This window comes from Drosophila serrata, unplaced genomic scaffold (genome assembly GCF_035046125.1).
Source record: "Drosophila serrata isolate PLE 108 unplaced genomic scaffold, ASM3504612v1 contig_184, whole genome shotgun sequence".
Lineage (NCBI taxonomy): Eukaryota > Metazoa > Arthropoda > Insecta > Diptera > Drosophilidae > Drosophila > Drosophila serrata.
The window spans coordinates 2,942,188-2,970,184 of record NW_028257082.1 but is presented as its reverse complement, the minus strand read 5'-3'; the positions used below and the strand labels follow the sequence as shown (position 1 = coordinate 2,970,184).

The window sequence follows — 27,997 nt, the reverse complement described above, 5'->3', positions numbered from 1 at the left end:
CTGGACGATGGAATATGCATGGGATATTTTTGTTTTATTTTGTGGAACATTTTCATACATTTTCATTCATTAATAGGTAATGAGAGAGCTAATTATATAACACACATTTTCAGGCATTTTAAACTAAACATCCCTGAATTGTAGTCAAGTTTTCATTTATTCTTAATGACCCAGTTTTAGTCATGCTTAATTTTTGCAAATAAAAGCTAGGAAAAAACTGATAACTGAAACTGATTTAATTTCAAAGTCTTTTGTTAACCTTTTAGTTCTGTTATCTACGTATTGCCAGAGATCCGTCTAACATCTTTCTCATCTCAAAAAACTCTTTAAAATCTCAATATTTCCCCCACGGTGCAGAGTTCAGGATGAAGGACGAGGAATCCTGTTTGGCTGGGAAATTGAATTTCGGGGCAGCGCTTTCCGTACGCTGGGGTCGCCAGCCAGGTGATTAATTGCGTTCAGGGGACAGCAGCTGCAGCCCTTGGCCGGAAGTGGAGGTTGTCCCAACGGGGATTCCCGGGGAATATAGCTGACAAGCACGTGTGCACCGCTCTGAAAAATCATTTTTCCTCGTATTCTCCAGCAGATTTATATGTCGCTTTTTCCCTTTTGTTTTTCTACGGCAATTATAGGCAAAAACGTAAACAACCATAAAACTGGCAATAGGCCATCAAATTCACTAAAAATAAATCTAAATTTGCATTGCGCGGCTGCATCGTTGTTATCGATCAATTCAAGTAAATACGATGTATTTGTTATTTAGATAGCACATGAAACATTGGTCCCCAAAAGGTTTTCCATAACGACGTTTGAGTTTCCCTTTCGGGAGTTATTTTGCATACGGAAATCTCTTTTTGGTAGCTAAATTCGAATGAAATGTAATTATTACTTATATATGTTATTATTAAGCTTACATAACTACTCTAAAAAAGTTCATTTGAAACAATTGTTAAACGTTTCCCAATAATTTAAGGGATTCCATTTAAGTAAAGGTCCTTCGAGTATCTAAAGAGTGTTAATTACTGCAATAGTTATCAACGAATTTGTGGTATATTTCTTTAATTAATTGTTCTTCTCTAGTATTAATTTCTACCAATTATTGGTTCAGTTACAATCACTGATTTTGAATTGGTTAACACAAACAAAAGGCTTTATCCATGTCCGGAATCTGCTCCTCTGCTGGAAATCATTGGGGTCGGCTTTTAGCCTAGGGTATCGCAATTATAAAAACATTTTAAAATAAATTGTTGGTTTTGCTGCCATTGTCTGTTGGCTGCCTGCGCTTGTTTTGTGGCATCACAATGGGCCATGCGGTTCCCATCTCTCCTGCAACACTCCTGCCTCAGATGTCGCTGTTGTGGCACCTGTGTCCAGGTGTGCAGCCCAATGTCGAATCTGTCGCTGGTACTCCGATTTTTATGTGAAGTACCTCCCCCCCACACCCACATCGTTAAGGTGGCTGAGACAGCCGAAAATGTTCGGGCCTCTGATTTATAGTCAATTTGTCTTAAATTATGCATGTGGCATGAGGCAGCTGAGGGGCCCAGATAATGGCGGGAAAGGCGATGCATCCTAGGGCCTAGTGCCAGGATCTTAGTACTCCCCCCCCCCCAACGAGCATTTATCATATTTTATCACTGCCTAAATGCGTGCCATAAATAATTCGTTCAGTTCTTTTCCACAACTGATTTAATAGACTGAAGAGCATTTACCTGTAACACGGACTGGCGCATAAATTTAAGCCAAAGCCGCACACAAAAACTCGCTAATAATTTGTCAAATGCCACGGGGTGGTGTCCTGAAATTTATCGAGACGCATTTGGTACGCTTGTCCTGCGAAAGGACCCACTACCGACACACCGTGCGCTCAATTAAACTGCAATTGCAACACGCTTTGGCCATTCGCTGGGGTTATGTGACCGTTAATTGGTTGCGGGTACTTTCGTTAAGCGTCCTTACACTGCAACAATTTATTCATTCCCAGCCCGAGTTTGAACCCCAATCGCAAACGCAATCGGGGGCCGTAGTTCAGCTGACCGCTAATTACAATCTCATTGGCGAAGAGCAGAAACTAATTAGCCTGTTTATCGAGTTCGCGTGGCAGCCATCGAAGTTACTCAATATTAATTTTCGGGCTTATCCCATGCCTCTCAGCTTTACAGCCTCCTACAGTACGATTTCCAATTATTGAATTGTTTTTCCTAGCTGGGAAATTCTAGCCTCATTTACCGCACATGCTGACCATTCGGCGGTGGAGCGTTCTCAAGCGTCGATGAAATAATTAAAACTTTGGGGGTTCAACCAAAAAAAAATACAAACGAATCAAAAGCCTGGAGGAGAGATATAAAAATTATCCCAAGCTGACTCTCAGTTTCCCTCGCTGATGATGAGTTTCCACCAATTGAGAGATGGCCATAAAGCAGAGAAATTAAGTGGGGCAATGAAGAGGGAGTCCTTGTTGCGAAGAGAATGCTTAAAGGTATTGGGAAAAGGTAAGAATCTACTTTGTATCCCAATATATATTAATATTTTTTGTGACTTTTGTATATAGTAGCAGTATTTGTTTAGTTTCGATTAAGTTTGTGAGATCTATGCCTGTGCAACTCAATAAATTTCCACCTCGGACATCCCGGGCATCCACATTGTGGGTGAAATTTAAGCGTAACCCAAAAAACCGTCACCACAAACACTTACACACTCGCTTCGGTTTGGTCTGGCTCTGTAATGGCCACAGCAGGTTTGGTGGACAAGGACGAGGATGAGGATGAGGATGTGGCTCCGGATGAGAATGGGAATGAGGGGATGAAGGGCAACGGCTGCTAATGGGGAGGTGTGCTTTTGCACATTCTTTCGGTTATGGTCCTTCACGCTCTTGGTTTTTTTTTTTGTTTTGTTTTTCAGCTTTTCCTTGGCCCCAGCTATTTTTACCAATGTGCTGAAAATCAAGCGGTCGAGTCGTAAACATTTTTTTAATTCATCCTCATCCAACACTAGAAGGAAAACCAAGAATGTTGGCCATCAACCACACACACAAACACCCGCACCTAGCCAGGAAGAGGGAAAAGCCATTAAACAGCTGCAGAAACAGCATGGAAAATGGGAAAAAATTTTAAATTCCATAAAAGAAAAGTATTTAAATATATAAAAAAAATATCATAAATAAAAGAGGGTCAATAATTACTCCTTCAAGTTTGAGTTTTGAAAGGTATTCAAAGAAACAGATGGCTCCAATCATTATATAGCTTAAGTAGTAATCAATTAAACACAATTAATAAATGGAACACTATATATATTTAAAGTTAAATCTCGAATATACCTCTATTTTCTGGCAGTGTAAAAAAGGAAGCTAGAATGTGGAAGCAGCGGAGCTAAGCAGCTGTGTAGTCTGTAGCCTGGCTGGCGTGTTGAGTGTTTGCGTTTTTCAAATTGTGTGAATTTATTTTTTTCCTGCCTTTGTTTTTATGGCGCCTGAAATTATGCTTATTTCGCCATTTCTGTTTAGCTCTTAAAGAAATTAAAAAAAAGAAGCCCGCGAAAGTGAAAGCGGAGAAAGGGACGCGGCAAACCGCGAGGTAACAAGGTCCTTGAGGGTGTCTATGTGTGTGTGTGTGTGTGTGTGCCTTTCGCATTGGCGCCTTTGCCTAAGACGACTTTTGTTTTTGTTGGCGAGCCCTCAGCGAAAACAAAACCCCAAAGTCCTGTCCCTAAACTCGCTCGCTTAACGCCAAAATATAGAGAAAAACCTCAGGGATCCGAATTAAGCGGCCCCTTTAAATTTATACCCCAAACTGGCTGGATACATCCTGCTGATATTTAATTCAGTATTTATCCTAGGATGCTTTGATTTCTCTGGCCACATTTTGATTACTTCGACAGCAACTGGCAGGCAGGACTGTACATATATTTTCTGTGTTGTGTGTTGCCATTTTTTACGTTTGACAGCCAACTGTGTCCGAGCCTGACAATCCGACAGTTGGCCCAAACTGAGGCCATTTTCAAATTGACAAGAACAGGAAGTGCCTTGCTGGGGGGAGGGGAGGGGGGTTTTGGCCAACCCAAAAGGGAGTTCTAGCCATTGGGCGAATATCAAAAACTCATTACAATCACTTCTGACGTAAATGTGGCCAAGGAAAATAGACCTAATGGCCCACAAGGATGGCCAACACATAAAATTCGACAACGATGCCGTCTGAGTGGGCGGGGGGGGGGGTCAGAGAGCGGAGCTTTTGGGTCAACAGTGTTAATTAACGTTCACCTATTCATAGATCTGCGTTTCTCTTTTTAATTAAAAACTTCAATGGCAATGGCAAAAGACATTCATAAGTATGAAATTATATTTGCAGAGGACTCGAAGAGCTCTCTGTCATCAAACGTAATGTATTTAATATTTTCCGCCATCGAATATATATATTATATATATGTGTATCCATAAATTGTTTTTCCCTGTCTCATTTGTCTAGGCAATTTGTGTCTATAAAGCGCACAATAAAAATCGACATTAAAAGGCTGCCATTCAAATAAATATGGCCTTGTGCTAAACGAATCGTTAACAAAAAAAAAATGTATATAGGGGGAGAGCAAGGAGAGAGCACAACGAAATAAAAAGCGAAACACTTTTTCAAAATAATTTCACACAATTAAAGTGAAAAGCCATACGCAGACGTCTATTGTCGCGAACAATGGCCAAGAGGAGACGAGGGTCCTGGCTGAAGGAGAGTCGGGCGATTTATTTGTTGAGTGCAAATTATATTTGAAACACACACACACACACACACACACACACACACTCTGGGATCCCATAGAGAAATGTACAAAATTTGCCGAGCAATTTGATGCAGCAAAAAACGTTACACAAACGAATCAAGTGGAATTTGTTTCATTTCAACGGCGCTCTTAATTTGCTTTACGTTTTTTCCCTATTTCTTGTTTTTTCTGAGCAAATTCTCGAACCGATTTGGGCGGCATCCAATTTAAGTACGTTTTAGGGAGACTTCCAGGAAGATCAGATTTTTAATAACTGTCTCTAAGAGCATAAAGCGCGCGAGCCGGCTTTCGGACCGAAAAGTTGTCCTAACAATGCGAAATGCCATAAAAATGTTGGCTAAGTAAGTTCCACTGATATGGCCAACTTCATTTGTATTTCCGCTGCTCCAAGTACTTCCGCCGGTTGCCAGGCTCAAAGTCAAGATGGCCAAAAGGCTGGCAGGGGTCCTATTTACATTTGAACGGAGAATGAACGCCGGAGGATGGAGGATGGAGGCTGGAGGCTGGAAGATGGCCCCGGCAAATGTATAGTTTATGGGCAGCTTGGCTAAGCCGGCTGGCATATTTATGGGGTCCAGTGTATACGTGTTTTACAGCGCTTTATTCGTTCCTGCATATTTCATAAATTACGTGGTAATCTGCGTGTAATTGCGCCCTCCTCCTGAGAGCGATACTGGGTAATTACGTTCACTGTTTGGACAATCAGGCTTCACGGCACTTCATAACCCATCTTCGATTCCCTGCTGGGAAGGATGGATCGCTCGGAGGCATCGCAAACAGTGGTAATTTCGACTCAACTTGAGTTAGGAACTGGGAGAGGGAGCTGCTGAGCCCCACGGATCACCATATACTCATGTTCCGGGGAAAACAAATTGCGCTGTTGACCTTCGCATGGTTGGCCAAAAAAGTTTTCCCTTTGACTTTCAATTGAATCCAACAAAGGGGCACAAGACAATTCCTTCAGCATATATTTATAGGCATTATTGCTGTACTCAAGGATTTCCAGTCAACGATTTTGGCTCGTTAGTGAACCGACTTTGCCGTGACTGTTGTTTGCCCCCCTTGGCCGCAGATTTATGCCGCTGCCAAAAACTTTTTTAACAACATCCGAAATTTACGATTTTCGGAACACAAGGAGCTGAGTTGTATAGAAAATAGTTAACTGCTCCGTCTGGCCTTTGTGTGGCAAGTATCTGCATCTCGGAGCTGTTGTTTGTCCTGTTTTTGGGAATTGTTTTGATTTAGTAATGGCGGGCGGACATTTAATTAGTGTCGCCAGAAAGTCTGCACGCAGGCCAGATCCCGATAAATAAGCCGACAGACATTGGCCATTGTTCGAAGTTTATCTCTATAATGAGCTCCACGCCGCTCGTCCACCTCAACTGGGCGGTGAAGTCATCCCTCCCTCTTTCTCTCTCTTGGAGGCCACATCCCATCTCATCCCATTCCATTTCGTTTTGGCCACTAAATAAAATTTGAATATGTAAAGTATGTGCCGCAAGCGATTTGGAAATGTTAAACGGGGGACAAGCAAAACATTTGGTTACACCGATTCCGCGGCCGACAATCATGTTAATGAGGCTGTCGCTGTCAATTAGAGATGAATCTCCAGGGCGCACCTGTGGAGCAGCAAAACGTAAATCCAGAATTTATGAAGGCCTTTTATCAAATCGAACAAGTCTTCTGGGGCCACGCTGAATGAGTTTATCTTGGTGCTTTGGTTGACAGGTTCGAGACGCCTCTTTCAAGTGTCAAATTCATGCGGAACACTCTGTGAAATTCGGTTTGGATTGTATGCTTGAAAATGTGTATATCAGGCATGGGAATATTCTTTACTCTTTCAATAATTAACAATAAATGAAGATGAATTCAAGAAGCCAAAATGTGTATTCTCCTAAACTCACCCAAGAAAACCTAAAATATGTTTGTTCTACGCATATTAAATCTATAATTTATATACGCTAATATTTTGGGTAAATCAAAGTTTTTCAAACATCATAGCTTGGCCAAAAATCCATTAATTTCAATTCGGATAACTTTTCTGTTCTAGTTTTTATAAGGTTAACACATCTGCATATTGAATTTTAAAGTTAAATAAAAATAATTTTTTTGTAAAATTTTGTCATTTTTTTAACAAAAAAATTGTTTGAAAAATTTCGAAAAAAAAATATTCTACCCAACATGGCTAGATCGATTCGCCTTTTCACGCTGATCGAGAATATATATGATTTATAAGGTCGGAAATGCCTCCTTCCCTGCGTTTTAATCTTCTAACTGAAATTATACACTGCAAAAAGGTATAAAAACAGACAATTTTCTTAAAAATTCTAAGTTTATCACACATCATAACTAAGCCAAATTAGCATTAATTTTGATTTGGAAAGCTTTTCTGAGCAATTTTTTATAGCACTAACAAATCTGCATACTGCGTTTGTTGATGCTGTTATAAGTTTCTGGCTGAAACTATAATAACCTGCAAAAAAGTATAAAAACATAGAATTTTGTCCAAAAATCATAGTTTAAGAAACTCATAACTAAGCAAAAAAAATCATTAATTTCAATTCGGATAGTTGTTCTATACTAGTTTTTAGTAGATTAACAAAACTGCATACTCAATTTTTAATATAAGAAAATATAAATTTTTATCAATTTTTTAAAATGTCAAAGATGTAAAAATCGGTTATAAAATTTTGGAAAAAATTAAAAAAAATAAAATTTCTTTTGTACATGCATAGAAAGATTCGCGTGTTGATGCTGATCAAGAATATATATGATTTATAGGGTCGGAAACGACTCCTTCATTGAGTTTCAAGCTTCTGACTGAAAATATAATACAATACAATCTAATTGGTTCTGAAATGAATATAGAACCTTATAAATTCTTAATATAGAATCAAAATCACTGTGTTTTTATGCCAATTTTTTATTCGTTTGATAAATTTGTTTTTATAAATAAATAAATATTGAGCTTTCGATGGGTGACAAATAGATGAAAGACTATCTAGCGGGAGATGCACCAGGATGGGCCGAAGAACTTCTTGCAGAGCTTGATGGGGGCCTCGGTGGACTCATCAGAGTCATGGTGGTGGTGTGGTGGTGGTGGTGGTGGCGGAGGGTAGTAGGGTGGGTAGTACGGTGGTGGTGGTGGTGGCGGGAAGGGCGGGTAGTGGGGGAAGGGAGGATACGGGTGTCCAGGATGAGTGGGATGAGTTGGTGGCTTCCTGGTGGTGGTGGTAGTAGTTGTCGATGTAGAACTCGTCGTGGGATGAGGCCAGCCGCCGTGTCCATGACCGGGATGAGGATACGGGTACGGAGGATAGGGGTAGCCAGGATAGGGATAGTGGCCGTGTGGTGGTGGTGGTGGTGGGTAGTGCGGGTAGTGCGGATAGTGTGGATAGTGCGGGTAGGGTGTCTTCGTTGTCGTGGGGGTTTTGGTGGGCCTCTTGGTGGAGCTGGGCTGCGGGAAGCTGACGACCAGGTTGCCATCGCTGCCGAAGAGCTTGCGCCAGGTGGAGGGATCGGTCTCCGCGTCGTTCTCAACGCTATTCAGCTCCTGGCTGGTCTCCACACTCGACTCCTGGCCGAGGGTCTCCTCCTCCTGGGGGCGGGCCATCGCCAGGGCTCCGCAGAGCGCCAGGCACAGGCAGAGAACCAACTTGGGGCTCATGGTGTGATAGGTGTTCGCTTCGAACTGATTGACAGATGGCACCACCTGCGCTTTTTATACCTGGCCAATTCGCGAAAAGAAATGCGATCGCGCCCCCTGAGTTATTGCCAAAAACGGTAACGAACCATTGAGCCACTGAACATTAACCCACTTAGCCAAGCTTTTCAAAAGATCTCCCAAGAAAATGACAAGTCACCAGGCCAGTTAGCATGCAAATTTATTCGGCTATTAAAATCAGCTCAGAACACGCCCAACTTAGTGACTAGTCGCGCGGCTTTATTCGCTTAGATCGTCGTCACTGATTAGTTAGCTAGTCTAACGGTTCATTTTGGTTGTTTTTTTTATTGCTCAAGACCCCCAGCTGGCCCCAGTGGACCATCAAAGTGATTAAATCTTTTTTACAACAGCTCGGCAGATGGCAGAAAGAATTTACATTCCAGGTGTTGTTGGGATTCTTAAAGAAAACTTATGACTTGCTTTATTTGTGACTTAAAAGTTCTTCAATTTAAGTTTGTAATTATAAATCATTACAACTTCCTATAAGGTGGCACACTTTACATTCATTTCTTAGTAAAATTATTTGAGTGATTCGGGTATCATTAGATTAAATCTCAATATAATAATTCATTTATTATCTTCTTGGAATAAAGAATGGATTAACCTTTCTTATCTTTACTAAATAAAAATCTTCCAGCAACCTTGGAGAAGCTGTACTTAATACGCATAAGAACCGTAAAAACTAAACCATTAATAACAATTTAGATAAATCTCTATACTTTTAGTATAAAAACTCTACCATATTTTCGTTTAGGACTTAGTCTGAAATTAAACTCTGGAACTAAGCACCATGTTAGTCGCCTACCTCGGCTTCTTTCTGATCCTCCAAGCTTCTTTTATAGCTGGACGCGGGAATAAAGTATACGATTTACCGGGAGGTGGACAGGTGGTTTTCGTTTCACCATTTGGGGATTCAAATTCAAAGCCAGAACACAAACATAAGGAGAGATACCCAGACGGCATTAAAGTTATCCAATTGGGAGGTTCCAATGGTCAAAATAACAACAGAGACTCGAACCTTCCGTACGGAATCTGGGATTATTTGAAACTACAAAACATCACGAAGGACCAATTCCCATCCGGTTTTCAAGTTATCCAATTGGGTGGTGACAATGGTCCGCATAGAAGGCGTAACCATGACGACAACGATGATGATGATGATGACGATGATAATGCACTGCGAAAAATATTCAAAATGTTCCGATTTGGCTTAAGACGAGGAGGCCATCGCTCCAATTCCCAATTTCTGAATCTCCAAGGAAGGGATCTCGGTAATCACCGGCCCTTGGAGCAGGACAGGAGAGATTATAGCCATCTGGTGGCTACCACTAAACCGGATGTACCCCGAACTCGGGTCAAGATTATACGGCAAAATGTGCCCCGTAGGATGATGGTAAGGAATCTCAGGAGCAGCCAAGCTCACTTGACCAATATGCAGACTCTCAGCTTTCCCGTCTTTGAGGATGAGTGGCAGGTAAGGGGTTAAGAAATGCCTTGGAATAGGAGCCTTTGTATTATATATTTATAATCTCTTTTCACATTAGATGACCTAGACTGGATATATGTGGAAACTCTTGTAAAACTCATACAGCTTTGGAGATAAATAAAAATACAAATACCTATTAAATTAACAATATAATTGTGTTTAATTTGGAAATGTTTGTTTCGGAAATGACTCTTCACTGTTTTACAAATTTCAGAATAATATTATAATGTATAATATACGTACATAAAAATAATAAAAATGCATATATAATATACAAAGGTATGAAAAAAAGCCATTTTAAGTTTGGTTGAATGTTAAAGAAGCAAATCTTAAGATTCTGACATTTTCTAATTTAAGGTTAGCAGCCTGGGATACATATTAATAAGCCATCGAATCGACCAATGGCACTCATCCCATTGAAATTTCTACGCACCCAGCTTAGAAGTCAAATTATGTATTTAAAAGATCCAAAGACAAGGCCTACTTTAAATCCATGTCAATCTGTGGGGGCCATATAGATAAGTTATTCAAACATATACCAAAACTCCAGATCTTCAGGGGTGCTATGAAAGCTCATTTAGTTATTAAGATATGCTATCTATTAGCCAAGACTATGCATATATAAATCGATTATTTGGCCAAAGTTCATGTTTCGGCAAAATTAAAATTCAGAATAGAATTTTTAAGGTTGTATAAAAGTGAGGTGATCTGCCATCAGTTCTTCAGTTCTAAGATAGTTTTCGCCATGTTGATCAAAACCTTGGGCCTACTTCTCCTGTTTACGGGTCAGTCCTTCGGAGACTTGTCTCACTTCGGTATTCCCAACTTTCCCACCATTCACATCGGAGGAGGTGGCTCTGGCACTCGTCCCCATAAGCACAAGGGCCAGTCGGAGTACGACTCATATCTGAATAAGTATTACAGTGATTACTGGCAGCAGTACTACCAAGCCCAGGCAGCTTACTATGCCTACTGGCCCTATGGACCATATGGTGGCTATCCACCTTATGGACCGCCTCCCTATGGACCGCCACCGACAACCAAAGCTCCCGACACAGACACAACATCCACTGCGATCCCAACCTCAACGGGTACACCAACCACTTCAACTGCTATTCCAACATCGACGGGTACACCAACCACTTCAACTGCTATTCCAACATCGACCGGAGACCCAACCACATCCACCGCAGTTGCAACGCAACCCACAACGACACCATCTCCAACGACCTCCACAGCTGTGGCTCCCCAGAACACGGACACCACCTCAACGGCAGTTGCGCCACAAGTTCGGGCTCGAACCACGCCTCTACCCTTCCATCTAATCAATCCGGGTCGCAGGCAACCGCTTCCCAATTATGTCCTTCGAACGGAGGAGGGAGCACCTGCACCAGCCCCAGTATATATCCCATATGATCAGTTCTACCAAGGAGACCAGCCAGGTAGATACTTTCAGTTCGTGGGAAAGAAATAGAAATATTTATGGAACATCAAATTTAGTAAAATCATAAACACCCTTAAAGAAATGTACATTTATTTTTATTTAACTTTGATTTAAAAGAATCTAAGTGAGTGATATTTGTAATCGCGGGAGAAAGACACATTAGCCAAAAACCAAAAACATTTCCAGAGCTGACGGCTTCCGACGTGTTATCATATTAGCTGATTTAGCTCTTATAAACAGATTTAAATCGAATTAAATGGGTAAACAAAAGCGCGAAGAGAAAGAAAAAAGAGAGACGCGATCGATTTCTCTGATCGCCAACTTATTAATGGATCGAAATTAGCATTTATGTCTCGCCGAGTGCAGATATCTCCTAAATATGCAAACCCAATGCCCCGGTAGACTTAGTTGATGACCGAACGTGTTTCGATATGAAAGTAATCGGATTTCTACTGTGTTTACTGGCTCTGACCAGTCTTGGTTCGGGTGCAACTGACCTAGAGTCCAAGCAGGAACAGATGCGAACAGCGATACCATGGCTGCTCCTATTGTCCTATCCCGGGGGCTTGCCACAAGTTGGTGCCCCATTGCCTGGAATACCCATCCGTAGACCCTTGGACGAGCTACCTCCTTCCAGTGCCACCATGAAGTTGCCGCTTTCAGATGAGACAACAAACTCCCAACCAGCCAGCGATTTGGTACGTGAACAGTTCCTCCAGGGAATTCTACAGGGCTTACGGCAACCTGGAAGTGGAGCAACTTCACCCTCAGCTGCCATGCTGGCAGATTTTATTGCCCAGGCCACCACCACGACGCGAAAGCCAGCGGTGGAAAAGGACTTGAATGCGCCTGGTAACGATGAGGATTACGACTATATAGACTTTAAGAACGGATCGCGTATCAAGTACGATCTGGATGGAGCAGAGCAGCCGGTGAATAAAGTTCTTCAGCAGACTACAAGCCGTCCGACAGTGGCTCGTCCCCAAAGTCAAACCCAAAGCAATGTGGTTTACTATAGACAGCCAGTAAGATATGTTTATTATAGACCCGTCTATAGACCAATAGGAGTTTACAATAGAGTTGGCTAAAAGAGCTTTAACAGTCAGTAGAGATCAATAAAGTTATAAATTAATCAAAGATGATTAGCAAATTAACGAGGTTTGGTAATAGAGGGGTCCGTTAAGTAGAACTCCGATTATGACGGGTCATCAGTCTACTAAGTTATGCAGTGGTCGCTTTCTGCTAAATTCTGTGATTTCGCTCACCAAAACAATAAAAATTCAAATCGCAAATGTGAATCTTCTTTAGTTCCAAATTCGAAGCTCCAGTCTAATCTTTTGTCGCTCCCAGACACAATCCAATTTATGACACCCGAGAGACTATATAAAACTCTTGTCATCTTATACCCACCGCATTAGTTCTAAACTAACCGGAGCATCGTAGAATCCAGCTCGCAATGCTGATCACATCATTGGGATTGCTTTTCCTTTTGGCCGGCCAGGCCTGTAGCCAGACCTTCACTATTCCCCTCTCACCGGGAGGCCTTGTTTCGGCCCTAACCGGAGGCGGTGGCTCTCGTCCCAGCTCCCCCTCGAGCAGCAGCAATAGCAACAATAATGCTCAAGCCACTCGAGACTATTACGACTATTACAGCCAATTGCAACAGTTCTACGAAGCCCAGGCAGCGTATAACCAGTACGTTCAGTACCAACAGTACGTTCAGTACATAGCTTACCTTTACGGCCCATATGGACCCTATGGCCAAAATGGCAACTTTGGACCTGGACCCAATCCGCCAACGACTACACCAGCGCCGGTTACAACATCTCCAGCGATTCCAACGACAACCGATAGTGGAACTTCAACTTCGAATGCCATTCCTGGAACCTCTACCACTTCATCGACCACAATGTCTACGCCAACCACTGTAGATGCAGTTAATCCATCATCAACAGCTTCACCGCCCACCACTGTGGATGCAGTTAACCCAACAACTACAACTACTACAACGACAGCGTCTACGCCCACCACTGTAGATGCAGTTAACCCAACCACAACAACAACAACAACAACTACTACAACGACAGCATCTACTCCCACCACTGTAGATGCAGTTAATCCGGTAACCACATCCACAACACCTTCTACAATGACTTCTGATGCTGTGGGCACCCAAAACACCGACACCACTGTGGATGCAGTTAATCCCCCAGGACGAGCTCAGACGACACCACTTCCCTTCCATTACGTGCCCAACTCACCCATCAGTCCCTATGATCTACACCGAATCAGTTCAAATCCAATCTTTGTCCGGGGAGCAGCTATTGCATCCTCTTCGGCACAGGCCTCTCCCTTGTATATACCATACAATGGCATCTACCGCAGGACACAGCCAGCTCCTTACTTTGGTTACGACGCCAGGAAATAAAGTATTTTACCCATACGACCATTAATTTATTTAATAAAAGAACGGAAAAACATTCAAGTAGCTAAGAGACTTTCTTTTACCAGAAACACTAGCTTACATACGATTGAAAACTAAAGATATGTCCTTGAAGAAGTGCCGACTTTGGGGTAGAGCAGAACTCACCAAATAATCAATAAATCACAACTAGTTGGTTATTCGCATCTATAATTTTGTTACTTTAGCTAAATCTGGTATTCAATTATTGCTTTTATTTATAATTCCTTTTTTAAATCATAAATAATTGGTTAATTTATGTTTTCTGCATATACATTTTATTTGTACTTACTATATCTGTAGTAATAATATATATTTCAGTGTTCTTACTACACTTTCATTTAAATTTTACCTAAAATTTGCTGACTAGTGTAGTAGAATCTTTTTAGAGAATTCCACAGAAGCAGTAGACACACCCCAATCATGCGCCATTTGCATGGACAAAGCTTAGTGGTTAGTATAGAACAAATTAGCATTGGTAGCTATTCTTCGTTCTTTCTTACAAATTCTAAAAAACCTTTCAAATTTATTAATTTATATTTACCCAGACTATTGTTTGTGTAGAGTGTCATTTTGATTTTACGACTTCTTTGGCATGTATAAAACTCCATGTGGTTAGTGGCTACCAATTCAGTTCTAGACTAACCTAGTCGCAGGTTAATCTCTGTTCGGAATGAAATTAATCACTGTAAGCTTGTGGCTCTTGCTAGCTAACCAAGTTCGGAGTCAATCATTACAAATACGGATACCTGTGTGGGATGCCTCTAATTTGTTTACGCGTCTTACCGGCATTCAAATAAATTCGGGCAATAACAATAACCAGCGGCCACAGAGTAGCAATCAGCAGGAAAATGAATACAATGATTATCTAAATAACTATTATAACTATTGGGCGAATGTATACCAGAATCAAGATGGTTTTAACCCATATGCGTATGAATACTATGGGCCCTATGGGCTGTATGGACCATATGGACCGTATGATCCTAACCAGTTTCAGTCCACTCCGGCGCCAGAAACAACAACTACACCAACAACTACAACAGTTCCTCCAACGACATCTACGGCTATTCCAACCTCTACTAACAGTCCAACAACATCACCTGCTATTCCGAGCTCAACTGGAGCTCCAACTACATCAACAGCACTTCCAACCACAACGGACGCTCCAAGCACATTATCTACCGAGAATCCAATTTGTACAGTTTTCCCTCAGCTTCCAGTTTGCCAAACGACAACAGAAGATCCAACTTCTACGACGGCAGCTCCAACATCAACACCAGCAAGTCCATTAACATCTCCGACAACAGAATCTTCATCCTCGACTACGGATGTAACAACATCTACAGCGATACCGACTTCTACGACGGCAGCTTCAACATCAACAACAGCAAGTCCATTAACATCTTCGACAACAGAATCTTCATCCTCGACTACGGATGTAACAACATCTACAGCGATACCGACTTCTACGACGGCAGCTTCAACATCAACAACAGCATCTTCAACCACAGAAGCTATATCTTCATCCTCAACTACAGATATAACAACATCTACAGCGATACCGACTTCTACGACGGCAGCTTCAGCATCAACAACAGCAAGTCCATTAACATCTTCGACAACAGAATCTTCATCCTCGACTACGGATGTCACAACATCTACAGCGATACCCACTTCTACGACGGAAGCTCCAACATCAACAACAGCAAGTCCATTAACATCTTCGACAACAGAATCTTCATCCTCGACTACGGATGTAACAACATCTACAGCGATACCGACTTCTACGACGGCAGCTTCAACATCAACAACAGCATCTTCAACCACAGAAGCTATATCTTCATCCTCAACTACAGATATAACAACATCTACAGCGATACCGACTTCTACGACGGCAGCTTCAGCATCAACAACAGCAAGTCCATTAACATCTTCGACAACAGAATCTTCATCCTCGACTACGGATGTCACAACATCTACAGCGATACCCACTTCTACGACGGAAGCTCCAACATCAACAACAGCAAGTCCATTAACATCTTCGACAACAGAATCTTCATCCTCGACTACGGATGTCACAACATCTACAGCGATACCCACTTCTACGACGGAAGCTCCAACATCAACAACAGCAAGTCCATTAACATCTTCGACAACAGAATCTTCATCCTCGACTACGGATGTAACAACATCTACAGCGATACCGACTTCTACGACGGCAGCTTCAGCATCAACAACAGCAAGTCCATTAACATCTTCGACAACAGAATCTTCATCCTCGACTACGGATGTAACAACATCTACAGCGATACCGACTTCTACGACGACAGCTTCAACATCAACAACAGCAAGTCCATTAACATCTTCGACAACAGAATCTTCATCCTCGACTACGGATGTAACAACATCTACAGCGATACCGACTTCTACGACGGCAGCTTCAACATCAACAACAGCAAGTCCATTAACATCTTCGACAACAGAATCTTCATCCTCGACTACGGATGTAACAACATCTACAGCGATACCGACTTCTACGACGGCAGCTTCAACATCAACAACAGCAAGTCCAATAACATCTTCGACAACAGAATCTTCATCCTCGACTACGGATGTAACAACATCTACAGCGATACCGACTTCTACGAAGGCAGCTTCAACATCAACAACAGCAAGTCCATTAACATCTTCGACAACAGAATCTTCATCCTCGACTACGGATGTAACAACATCTACAGCGATACCGACTTCTACGACGGCAGCTTCAACATCAACAACAGCAAGTCCATTAACATCTTCGACAACAGAATCTTCATCTTCAACTACGGATGTAACAACATCTACAGCGATACCGACTTCTACGACGGCAGCTTCAACATCAACAACAGCAAGTCCAATAACATCTTCGACAACAGAATCTTCATCCTCGACTACGGATGTAACAACATCTACAGCGATACCGACTTCTACGTCGGCAGCTTCAACATCAACAACAGCAAGTCCATTAACATCTTCGACAACAGAATCTTCATCCTCGACTACGGATGTAACAACATCTACAGCGATACCGACTTCTACGTCGGCAGCTTCAACATCAACAACAGCAAGTCCATTAACATCTTCGACAACAGAATCTTCATCCTCGACTACGGATGTAACAACATCTACAGCGATACCGACTTCTACGTCGGCAGCTTCAACATCAACAACAGCAAGTCCATTAACATCTTCGACAACAGAATCTTCATCCTCGACTACGGATGTAACAACATCTACAGCGATACCGACTTCTACGACGGCAGCTTCAACATCAACAACAGCAAGTCCATTAACATCTTCGACAACAGAATCTTCATCTTCAACTACGGATGTAACAACATCTACAGCGATACCGACTTCTACGACGGCAGCTTCAACATCAACAACAGCAAGGCCATTAACATCTTCGACAACAGAATCTTCATCCTCGACTACGGATGTAACAACATCTACAGCGATACCGACTTCTACGACGGCAGCTTCAACATCAACAACAGCAAGGCCATTAACATCTTCGACAACAGAATCTTCATCCTCGACTACGGATGTAACAACATCTACAGCGATACCGACTTCTACGACGGCAGCTTCAACATCAACAACAGCAAGTCCATTAACATCTTCGACAACAGAATCTTCATCTTCAACTACGGATGTAACAACATCTACAGCGATACCGACTTCTACGACGGCAGCTTCAACATCAACAACAGCAAGGCCATTAACATCTTCGACAACAGAATCTTCATCCTCGACTACGGATGTAACAACATCTACAGCGATACCGACTTCTACGACGGCAGCTTCAACATCAACAACAGCAAGGCCATTAACATCTTCGACAACAGAGTCTTCATCCTCGACTACGGATGTAACAACATCTACAGCGATACCGACTTCTACGACGGCAGCTTCAACATCAACAACAGCAAGGCCATTAACATCTTCGACAACAGAATCTTCATCCTCGACTACGGATGTAACAACATCTACAGCGATACCGACTTCTACGACGGCAGCTTCAACATCAACAACAGCAAGGCCATTAACATCTTCGACAACAGAATCTTCATCCTCGACTACGGATGTAACAACATCTACAGCGATACCGACTTCTACGTCGGCAGCTTCAACATCAACAACAGCAAGTCCATTAACATCTTCGACAACAGAATCTTCATCCTCGACTACGGATGTAACAACATCTACAGCGATACCGACTTCTACGTCGGCAGCTTCAACATCAACAACAGCAAGGCCATTAACATCTTCGACAACAGAATCTTCATCCTCGACTACGGATGTAACAACATCTACAGCGATACCGACTTCTACGACTGCAGCTTCAACATCAACAACAGCAAGTCCATTAACATCTTCGACAACAGAATCTTCATTATCCACTACGGATGTAACAACATCTACAGCGATACCGACTTCTACGACTGCAGCTTCAACATCAACAACAGCAAGTCCATTAACATCTTCGACAACAGAATCTTCATCCTCGACTACGGATGTAACAACATCTACAGCGATACCGACTTCTACGACTGCAGCTTCAACATCAACAACAGCAAGTCCATTAACATCTTCGACAACAGAATCTTCATTATCCACTACGGATGTAACAACATCTACAGCGATACCGACTTCTACGACGGCAGCTCCAACATCAACAACAGCAAGTCTATTAACATCTTCGACAAAAGAATCTTCATCCTCGACTACGGATGTAACAACATCTACAGCGATTCCAACTTCTACAACGACAGATAATTTACTTTGCCTACAGTATCCCCAACTTCCTCTTTGTCAAACTGCAAAATCAGAACATTTTGGGGAAACGGTATTAAAAACCCCAACATTTTCAGAAATCAGAGAATCGGGCACAGTTTTCAAGCCAGATCAACAGTTATTGATCACATCAAAGCCTCAGTCTGTGACATCGCTCTGTTTCTTTTATCCTCGCCTGTGCTCAAAACCAGAAGAAGCTCAATTTGTGCGAGTGGCTGATAAAAATGGAAAACCCTTACTGCTAATATCATCAGTTGAAGGAAGGTCTCATAGTCATGTTCAACCTGCTCTGTGGCGAGCAATGAGAAGAGCCGTCAGAAAAAACAAGAATTAATGTATTCATTTGCATACATTTTATCTACCTGAAGTACTTTTATAAAATACATTTGAAAATCTTGAATTTGTTCTACTTTAGTAATTATGATGTATAATAGTCAGAGAGATTATTTAAATATTCAAGGGTTAATTAATATAATTAGTTTAATATACTTAAACTTATAACTACTAATCTTTATTTGTATTTAATCGAATTCGGTAGAAATATGGATTATTTGGAATTACATTCTATATTTCAGAACATTTGTATATTCCAAGGCTCAGTAGCTTCATTGACGTATTACTCGTGTTTTTTTAATGAATCAGTTTATTTATATGATTCTCTCTAAGTTTTCTGTCTAAGTTAAGTTGGCAATGGAAAATAACTCACTTGGAGGTGCAACTATTAAAAAGCGCTGACCCTCGTCTAGAAAGTGGCTTTATCGGCAGAATAACTTACAAATAACTTTATTGCGTATATTTAAAAACAAACAGTAAGTTAATTAGACAATTCTATAGTTTACAAAGGTCTAGGGTCAAAGCTGGCCTTAAGGCATCATCAGTGGCTTCATTATTAACTTCTGATTTGTCTATAAAAACGCTCTTTCGACGCAGCTTTAGGTTTAGTTTTCCTTTAGACATTTAGTCATTCAAATCAATACGCTCCAATGATACCAAAGCTCACCTTTCTTGTGCTAATACTTTCAATCGCGGTGAGGAGCCAACACCCAAAGGAGTCCTTAAGATTAAACGTGCCCCTCTGGGATGTGGGTGATCTTTACTCCCGTATTTCAAATGCTTTTGGCGCAACAAGCTCCACGACAGCGCCGCAGGTTGCAAATCCAGCTGTCGCCAATCCTTGGGGCGACTACTACAATGCGCTCCTGCAGGAATACTATAATAAAAAGCAAGGATTATACGCTGCAAATTCGGCGAGCGAGGTTATACCGGTGGAGCCATTGCCCCTGCCTATACCTGTTCCAGTACCCCTTCCCAGGCCTCCGCGTCCACTGCGGCCTTTAAGGCCAAGACCAACTCGACCATGGCCCAGACCAACTCGAAAGCCCACAAGAAGGCCGACGACAACAAGGCGGCCTACAACAACTACTGAAAGGACTACAACCACTCGGACAACAACAACTGCATCTCCAATATCCTCCTCGTCCTCGAGTACTTCGACTCCCAGTGTTCCAACAACAACCGAGGCAATAAATAGCACAACAATCGAACCAACTAGTAATTCTACTGCATCAGAATCATCAACCACTGAAGGATCCACGACAACAGGAGGATCATCAACAACAGGAACTTTCCCATCATCGACTATAATTTCGAGTTCCAAATATTTACCAATCAGTACACCCAAAATAAATGTGCAAGCTACAACAGCAGATCCCTTCTACCTGCTCCAAGAGACTCCCATTCGAAGCCCTACGGTGCTCAGTATGGAAGGATCTCAGCCTGGTGAACTACGACCTGATCAGAAACTTACAGTGCAATCACCACCTCAGTCCATGACTTCACTATGCCACAATTATCCAAGACTCTGTGCCAAACCCGAGGAGGCGCAGTATGTGCGGCTAACAGATGGATTTGGAAAACCCATGCTCCTCATATTGCCTGGAGCAGTGGAGGAGCATCCTCTGCCAATAAACTCTATACAGCGGCCTTTTCGATCTCGACCATACCGTCGAAAAAATCCCTCCAGGAGTAGATACGTTTACCGATTAATCAAGAAAAGAAACAAAGCGCCTAAATGTATAAATTTAATCAGCAATTTAGGCTTAAGCAACAAAATCATTACTTTTATTGATTAATTTCATTCTTATAAAAGAAAAGTATTCTAATATTTAATACTTGGGCTTTAATAAGAAATTTGGGAATGCAATTAAAATTATATTATCCATTAATTAAATGTCATTCAATATCGCAAACAATAAATTAGCACATTCGATGACTTTGACGATTTTATTTTATGATTTGTTTTTGTTTTTTGTTCTTTTACTTGATCAAAGATTATTAAACCGCTGATTTCTTTTGTTGTGATTTAATTTAATGGCAATCTATTGAATATATAAAGCCATTAATGGAACCTGGACCTCAGTCCGTGTTTATACTAGGAGCATGTTGCTACTGAGGAATGTGATTTTAGTGCTCGTCGCAGTTGGATTGAGTTGCTTTTTCGCCAAGTCCACTGCCACTCAGGTTGAGGTCCGAATACCCGTGGAATGTTCAAAATATTATAGGTCAAGTGACCGGGTAAGTTAATGGACACAGGAGCACTAAAAGGGGGAGGGTTCGTCCACAGAAGAAGGAGTATTGGATACCTCCTTATGGATACTACGGTCCCCCGCCATTGATGCACTCTCCCCCTTTGCTGCCTTACTACCCGCATCCTCTTTACCCACCGCCAAAAGGACCGCCTATAATTCCACCAACTAGGCCCCCAACAGATTCACCTACAATGCCACCAACAATGCCACCAACAATGCCTCCAACAATGCCACCAACAATGCCACCAACTATGCCACCAACTATGCCACCAAAACCAACTGAAGAGACATTTAGGTGAGATCCCTCAATCTGCATATTCTATCCATACCTAAGAACCTACGATGAAGCTAATGAAACAAGTGACAATAAAGGCTTGGAGAATATGGATGCACTCAACAAACCACCAAAGCTATCGATTATTTCAAAACCTCACTCCGTTGGATCGATTTGTGATCATTTTCCTGAGCTCTGCACGAAGCCCGATGAAGCACAGTTCGTAAAGTTGTCTGATTCCAATGGAAAACAATGGCTTTTGATAGCGGGTATTCCTTGAGATATAACTGATGGTTTATAAATAGTAAATCTATGTCACAGACCTTTATTTAAAAAATTATTTAAAAGTATTTTTTAATAAATGATTATAAAACACATTAATTATTGTAAATATTATATCAATAATTTAAACATTTTATAAAAGACATGGAGAAACCTCCAATGATTATCAGCTAAGGGAAAGAATCACATTAATTTTTTGATCAAAACAAAGATCAAGCTGAAAATGTGTTTGTAAGCTATAATTAACGTCTGTTCTAGTTTGCAAAATCTGTCTTAATATATTGTACACATGAAGATATCAACAACCAAGTGAAGATCGTATTAACGTCAGTCTAAAGATCTTTTTGGTGATTGACCGATTTATGGTTAAGTTTTTAGTTTGTTGCCCTTAGAATTCATTGCGATCAATGATTGATAATCTACTTTTTATTGGTCATCCATGGATATATAAGGCGTTTGTGTTCAGCAGAGAACAGTCAAACATTTTCCTGCGAGTATGCAACTGCTAAAAACTGCTATAATCTGGGTCTGGTTTGCCGCTGCTGGACCCAATTGCTTCCGTTCCTTCACCAATGGCCATCAGGTTCAAGTTCGGTTACCCTTTTGGGATTTTGGAGGAGCAATCAAACAAGTGACTGGTTACATGACAGGGCAGGACTCGGGAAATCCTCCTAAGAAAAAGGAACGTCCTCATCGTGAAGAGTATTGGCCGCCCTATGGATACTACAATCCGGCTCACATTTATCCGCCTTATTATTATCCCTATCCGCCATATCCACCACCTACATACCCGCCTCACACAACCAAGAAACCTCCAGAGACGACCACCAAAGCACCCACTGAAACGACCACAAATCCTCCCACAGGAACAACAACCGTAGCACCTGGAACTACAACCGTAGCACCTGGAACTACAACGGTGCTTCCCCCCGAAACAACAATGGCTGCCACAACTGAGGCAGCAACTGAAGCACCCACGACGAATCCACCTGGGCGGGATCTATGCCAAATCTATCCTCTTCTTCCAGAATGCCGGGATATTAAGTCGGTGCAACTGACAAAGAAAAAGAATTCGAGCAGTGTTCTCCAGCCGGACCAGAAGCTCTCCATTGAGACGGAGCCACATCCAGTGACATCACTCTGCTTCTATTATCCTAGACTTTGTATGAAACCAGAGGAAGCTCAGTTTGTGAGTTTGTCGGATGAGAAGGGCAGACCTTTGCTGTTGATATCACCAGCAGAGAAGAAACCTGTCCACTCCAAAGGGTAGTACTCGTATTTGTATTTGCCGGTCAAAGGATTCTTTGATGACTTTGAAGGATGGTCGAAAAATGTTTTATGCAATCAATAAATAATAATATAATATCTACAAAACAAATCAAATAATTCTTGTAAGAGAAGAGAGTTCAAACTACAAAAACCAAATGGTAAAGTATTTTCCTGTCTTGAGACACACCCATTTATTAGATAATTTATATGAAGAATGTGTCGTGAACATTTTTTTTGGAATTTATAGATTCGCGAATGCTTTTATAGAATCAAATCAGATCTCACTTTTTAGCATTTTAAAAAAGTAATATAAGCAAGTTGTAGGATGTTGATCTGCATTGTTTATTGGACTTTCTTCTGCTGTCTTCTTTTTTAACGATCATTCTATTGTGGTGACTCTCGTATACATTTAATAGGAATAGAATATATATAGGTGTCAATAGAGTATTAGCATTAGTTTGTCACAAGACAAGGAGCATGTTGCTGCTCAATAAAGCTTTGTTTTCGCTTTTGATAGCGGTGCCCAGCTGGTTCGCTCTGCTCTCAAGCGGACACGAGATACAAGTCAGAATACCCGTTTGGAATGTAGGGAATATTTTTTCAGACTTTGTTAAGAGTCGTCCCACCTCAACAAGACGTCCTACAAGGCCTCCAATAACCTCCACAAAACCTACAAGATCTACGACATCTAAGAAACCAATAACTATGCCGACAAATCCAACGTTTAATATCTGCTCTAATTATCCACAACTTCCAGCATGTCAAGATGAAGTAACCCCAGAACCTTCAATATGCGATATATATCCCCAACTTCCATTGTGTCAAGAGGAATCGAATCAACCGGAACCTTCAATTTGTGATACTTATCCACAGTTGCCTTTGTGTCAAGATGAAAGTGTTAGGAACTCCAAAGTCAGTGATTTTGAATTGCTTCGATGGAACACCGATCCCAACTTTTGCCTGTACTATCCAAATTCGTGTTCAAGTCCCGAGGAATCGTCAATTCTTCCTATTGTCGATAGCCAGGGACGTCTGCTGCTGATTTCACCAGGTTTACGAGGAAATAAGTTAGAGCGTTCTAGCTCTGGATGGTTGGGACCCACACGAAGACCTGCTTGGCAAAGGCAATCGAAGAAAGATACCCTGCAGAGCAATCAAAATCTCTCTCTGAAATAAAGTTTAAGAACAAGGGGCCTCGTGTCGATCTCTTTATCTGACATCCAAGATACCCGATTATTACAAAGCTTTGGAATGTCTCAGCCGCAATTCGTTTGTCATGACAAAAGATGAAAGATGACAGCAGCACTCGGGTTGGATCTATTCAGGGAAACTGGTTTCAGTTGCCCCACTCCACCATCTCAGCTGGTCCAATGGCCAGTCCAAGTTCAGCTCCACGGGGAGGTAGTAGGTGAAATTGAAATGAGCTCCGTCCAAGCCTTCAGAGCTTCTGCGTGGCAAGTAATATTTACGATCTGCCTCACAGTCCGTTGGTGCACAACTAGTCCAGTGATCAACGATGGAGTGCTGCAGGATCTAAAGAAGCTGAACCTGAGCCAGGCCAAGCTCGTCGCGGATAACTCCACCATCAAGTGCAGTCTTACACCAAATCTCTGCGATTGGCAGCTGCATCTGTACGGGGGTCACTCCTTCAGTGTTCCACTTCAACCAGTTGGAAAAGGTTCCATCGTACAAACAACCACAGCTCCTGTTCGAGAAACCTTTGAATTGACCCCTTCTGGAGCTGGACCGCAGCTATTCCTTGTGGCCGAGGTGGAGCCCAAACCCAAAAAGGAAATGCGACGCAAAAGAAAGTTAGCGCGACAAACTCCTTTTAACTACTTGAGTAAACATAGATTTATCTTGATGGTGTTGCAATAAGAGGCTTAATAAATAACCAAATCATTAATATTATTATCTCTCATTAAGACCAAATCCATCAGTTGTCGGAGATTTATTCCGGCTGACTCACTGCCAGTCTGTGAAATACATTTCGCAACCATAAACAAAATTCTCAGCTCATTAATGTCGGCTGGATTCACGCTTTACCTGCGAGGATGGAAGCCGTCCGACCACTTTCAACTTTAACCTGCTATGCCAGGGGTCTGGGCCCGGGTCTAATGCCCATTAAGCTGTCTATAAGAGTTTTATTTGGCGTTAAGCACAAAACCGAGGGGGTTCTCGCATTCTCTCTATTTGTTTATTCAAATATTAATAGATGGCTTTTTAAGTGCCCAGCCGCGTTATTGTTTTCTAATCGGGGGGAGCATTTAATTAAGTCATCTTTGTTGTCACAGCATCCCGCACCCAAATGAGACGCTGATGACTGTACTATTTGAACAAATGCTGATTAATGGGGGTGGAAATTTTAAGCGAGAGTGAAAGTCCCCAAATGGTAAGAAATTTTGGAGCAAATAAAGTCACAAATAGTTTAAACTCCACAAGCGTTCTAATCAATCTAAATTTTTCGTTTTATTGCAAATTACTGTGACCATAAGACACCCAAATCGTATCCAATCGAATCACATCCCCGACTTACTAGCTATTTGATCAGTACACAAAGTCAAGTTCCGGGCGGAAATTCAATTCGACGCCTGGCCGGACCCTTGATAAACCCTAACCCCGGAACCCCAAATACCATGCCCCTTAGCTACAAATGTATGTCATTGAATTCACACATCATCCGTGGCACGGTCGTCGTCAACATCGTCGGCGATGGTGTCATAAATCGTATTCAAAAATTTTCTAATTTCCGCATACGGTAGAATCTGCCACCAATTTGTCGTAGTTTCAATTTCCTCCTCCATTACTCCGGCGCTGGCAGGACGTCTCTGGGTGCCCTGACGGCGCTTATCCTTTCCCTTACCCTTGCCCTTCGACTTGGTCCTGCTCCGCTTCGTTGTTAAGGGACGATGCGTGCTGATTTCCGGTGATTGTGTTTCCAATTCCTTAGTCGGCTGCATGACATTCGATGGACCTGGACTTGCTGCCAGGATGGGGTTAGTAGCGGCAGGAGCAGGAGCAGTAGCTGGAATAGGAACTGGCGTAGTGACAGCCTGGCTTGCTGTCATCTTTGTATCAGTTTCATTGGAAGTCCTTGGTCCTGTTTGCGTTGGCTTGCGCCTGGTCTTCGGACGAGGGGGTCGCGCTCTGGTTTCGTCCTTCTTTTTCTTGCCGGACAGAGCCTTTGTGCTCGTGTCACCGGCATTCTCCGCTGTCGGTTGGTTGACAAGCTGTTGCATTCCTGTCGATGCCATATCGATAATTGTCCCACTCGGTGCCATGGTTTTCTTCACACTTGTCAGGGATTCCCCTGCAGGCATTGTCACGGAGGCTTTAGTGCCAGGAGCAGGAGCAGGAGCAGGAGCAAGAGTAGAGGCCGAGGCCAAGTCAGAGGTATCTACTTTTCCGATTTTATCCCCTTGCGACACGATTTCTGTTTCTCCTGCATTGTTCTCGGCCAGTCCTGGCAGTGTCAGCTTCACTTTCAGCGGCTGCTGCTGGCTTGGGGCCATAACTTCTTCGCCGACTGGTTTATGTTCATGCCCAATGGTCAGGGTATTCAATTGCACTATCTTCTTGACCCCTATATTTTGCACATGGAACTCGTTCGAGTATAAATTCTCCCGTGCGTGCGTACCCAAGTTCATTTGCAGCGGCATTAATTGCATGTTTATAGCCTGCTCCTCAATTGTTTTCTGTTTCTCTGGCAGGACCTCCACATCCTCGTTGAGGTTTCGGTAGTGTGACCTCTGCTCGGTGGATCGGCGACTGTGCTGGGCGATCTGCTGCAGCAGGTGTCCCATCGGAGGAGGATCCTGCAGCAGGACCTGGCGTCGGGCCAGGTTCATTCGGGGTTTATTGTAGGCATAAATGTCCACATTGAAGACACCGTGGGCGGGAGCTCGTCGCCAGTGCTTGGCGGGCGTGGCTGTGTGTAGTTGAAAGTGAGCACTCACTGTACTTTCGCTTCAGCGACAAGGCAGACTCACCTCGGATTGCCAGAAGGGCACAAGAATGGACTAGAAACAGCAGCAGTGGCAGTCTCATGGCGGCTAATACATATTTTAGGCGTTGGCTTCGTCTACGACTAAACCGATTTTCGACCATTCGACCAATTTTATGGCCATCCAATTTGGGTCAGTCCGCAACTAATTTGCATTGACGATTCATGTTGGCCAATGTTCTGGGAATGTGAAAACACAGTGGACCCCCCCCCCCCCGGAACTCTCGCCGATTAAGATCGAACATGGAATGCTTCACTGTCCATTCCCGGGAACTGGTTTCCCCAGCGAATCGATTCCAAGCAACGGCACATTTGGCTGACTTTTGCTGACAAACAATGCTTTAGTTTCGGCCATAAAATATTATTGTGTTGCCACCTCGGCCGAGCCTTGGCCAAATTCTGTGTGTTTCGGTTGCTTGGCCAAAAGCAGCGAAAGTTGAAAGTTGTGCTTAGCATTACAATGGCCAGCTAATGGAAAGTAATTGTCTAGAAATTCCATAGAATGCGATGACAAGCCCTGATTAAAGTGTTCTTATGGTGCATCTCAGTATCAAAATATAAACAGACAGTTAAGCTACATAGTCTAGGGAAATCCCAATAAATTGATTGAATTTAAAATGACGCCAGTTAAGTTGGAATGTAACACGATTAATTGTCAATAAATAACTTTGGTAATTGAAGTATTTAATATGAAAAGCGTTAATTAATGATTTATGCTCAATGTGGGTTAATTACCCCATCATCACGGCGACATTGCAATTCGAAAATCCAATCGAAAAACTGATTTATCTTAAAGAGCTTGTCAAAAGCAGTTGACCAAGAGTCACCAGGCAGCAAACAAACAGCGAACAAACAGAAGCACT

The 27,997-nt window shown here is 42.3% G+C and overlaps 10 protein-coding genes across 10 annotated transcripts; 8 read left to right on the top strand and 2 right to left on the bottom strand.

Annotated features, from left to right (window-relative positions):
* Positions 1-7,765: 7,765 nt before the first annotated feature.
* On the bottom strand, positions 7,766-8,431 carry LOC110182990 (uncharacterized). The gene has a single exon (XM_020951182.2). The coding sequence runs from the start codon at positions 8,429-8,431 to the stop codon at positions 7,766-7,768; it is 666 nt and encodes a 221-aa protein (XP_020806841.2).
* An 847-nt stretch (positions 8,432-9,278) lies between these two features.
* Positions 9,279-10,041, top strand: LOC110182989 (uncharacterized). Its single transcript, XM_020951181.2, has 2 exons — positions 9,279-9,962; positions 10,033-10,041. Exons 1-2 carry the CDS (start codon positions 9,279-9,281, stop codon positions 10,039-10,041), a joined length of 693 nt encoding a protein of 230 aa, XP_020806840.2.
* A 678-nt stretch (positions 10,042-10,719) lies between these two features.
* LOC110182988 (uncharacterized) lies at positions 10,720-11,448 on the top strand. The gene has a single exon (XM_020951180.2). It carries the CDS (start codon positions 10,720-10,722, stop codon positions 11,446-11,448), a length of 729 nt encoding a protein of 242 aa, XP_020806839.2.
* Positions 11,449-11,849: 401 nt separating this feature from the next.
* On the top strand, positions 11,850-12,506 carry LOC110182987 (uncharacterized). The gene has a single exon (XM_020951179.2). It carries the CDS (start codon positions 11,850-11,852, stop codon positions 12,504-12,506), a length of 657 nt encoding a protein of 218 aa, XP_020806838.2.
* Positions 12,507-12,874: 368 nt separating this feature from the next.
* On the top strand, positions 12,875-13,846 carry LOC147644351 (uncharacterized). The gene has a single exon (XM_086829160.1). It carries the CDS (start codon positions 12,875-12,877, stop codon positions 13,844-13,846), a length of 972 nt encoding a protein of 323 aa, XP_086685286.1.
* A 706-nt stretch (positions 13,847-14,552) lies between these two features.
* On the top strand, positions 14,553-19,052 carry LOC147644350 (uncharacterized). Its single transcript, XM_086829159.1, has 10 exons — positions 14,553-15,165; positions 15,253-15,483; positions 15,571-15,801; positions 15,997-16,111; positions 16,181-16,449; positions 16,537-16,773; positions 17,077-17,299; positions 17,369-17,731; positions 17,801-18,501; positions 18,673-19,052. The coding sequence occupies exons 1-10, from the start codon at positions 14,553-14,555 to the stop codon at positions 19,050-19,052; spliced, it is 3,363 nt and encodes a 1,120-aa protein (XP_086685285.1).
* A 366-nt stretch (positions 19,053-19,418) lies between these two features.
* On the top strand, positions 19,419-20,882 carry LOC110182984 (uncharacterized). Its single transcript, XM_020951177.2, has one exon. The coding sequence runs from the start codon at positions 19,702-19,704 to the stop codon at positions 20,848-20,850; it is 1,149 nt and encodes a 382-aa protein (XP_020806836.2). The 5' UTR covers positions 19,419-19,701; the 3' UTR covers positions 20,851-20,882.
* A 1,476-nt stretch (positions 20,883-22,358) lies between these two features.
* LOC110182983 (uncharacterized) lies at positions 22,359-23,132 on the top strand. Its single transcript, XM_020951176.2, has one exon. The coding sequence runs from the start codon at positions 22,359-22,361 to the stop codon at positions 23,130-23,132; it is 774 nt and encodes a 257-aa protein (XP_020806835.2).
* A 1,381-nt stretch (positions 23,133-24,513) lies between these two features.
* On the top strand, positions 24,514-25,039 carry LOC110182992 (uncharacterized). Its single transcript, XM_020951184.2, has one exon. The coding sequence runs from the start codon at positions 24,551-24,553 to the stop codon at positions 25,007-25,009; it is 459 nt and encodes a 152-aa protein (XP_020806843.2). The 5' UTR covers positions 24,514-24,550; the 3' UTR covers positions 25,010-25,039.
* A 571-nt stretch (positions 25,040-25,610) lies between these two features.
* LOC110182991 (uncharacterized) lies at positions 25,611-27,178 on the bottom strand. The gene is made up of 2 exons (XM_086829151.1): positions 27,121-27,178; positions 25,611-27,059 (listed from the first exon to the last, which is right to left on the bottom strand). Exons 1-2 carry the CDS (start codon positions 27,176-27,178, stop codon positions 25,801-25,803), a joined length of 1,317 nt encoding a protein of 438 aa, XP_086685277.1. The 3' UTR covers positions 25,611-25,800.
* Positions 27,179-27,997: the final 819 nt, after the last annotated feature.

Coding starts and splice junctions, on each gene's coding strand:
- LOC110182990 (XM_020951182.2), bottom strand. CDS start 8,431: ATGAGCCCCAAGTTGGTTCTCTGCCTGTGCCTGGCGCTCTGCGGAGCC.
- LOC110182989 (XM_020951181.2), top strand. CDS start 9,279: ATGTTAGTCGCCTACCTCGGCTTCTTTCTGATCCTCCAAGCTTCTTTT.
- LOC110182988 (XM_020951180.2), top strand. CDS start 10,720: ATGTTGATCAAAACCTTGGGCCTACTTCTCCTGTTTACGGGTCAGTCC.
- LOC110182987 (XM_020951179.2), top strand. CDS start 11,850: ATGAAAGTAATCGGATTTCTACTGTGTTTACTGGCTCTGACCAGTCTT.
- LOC147644351 (XM_086829160.1), top strand. CDS start 12,875: ATGCTGATCACATCATTGGGATTGCTTTTCCTTTTGGCCGGCCAGGCC.
- LOC147644350 (XM_086829159.1), top strand. CDS start 14,553: ATGAAATTAATCACTGTAAGCTTGTGGCTCTTGCTAGCTAACCAAGTT. Junction 15,166..15,252: donor TCCAACATCAACACCAGCAA/GTCCATTAACAT, acceptor CTACGACGGCAG/CTTCAACATCAACAACAGCA. Junction 17,300..17,368: donor TCTACGACGGCAGCTTCAAC/ATCAACAACAGC, acceptor GGATGTAACAAC/ATCTACAGCGATACCGACTT.
- LOC110182984 (XM_020951177.2), top strand. CDS start 19,702: ATGATACCAAAGCTCACCTTTCTTGTGCTAATACTTTCAATCGCGGTG.
- LOC110182983 (XM_020951176.2), top strand. CDS start 22,359: ATGCAACTGCTAAAAACTGCTATAATCTGGGTCTGGTTTGCCGCTGCT.
- LOC110182992 (XM_020951184.2), top strand. CDS start 24,551: ATGAGCTCCGTCCAAGCCTTCAGAGCTTCTGCGTGGCAAGTAATATTT.
- LOC110182991 (XM_086829151.1), bottom strand. CDS start 27,178: ATGAGACTGCCACTGCTGCTGTTTCTAGTCCATTCTTGTGCCCTTCTG. Junction 27,060..27,120: donor TGCCCTTCTGGCAATCCGAG/GTGAGTCTGCCT, acceptor AACTACACACAG/CCACGCCCGCCAAGCACTGG.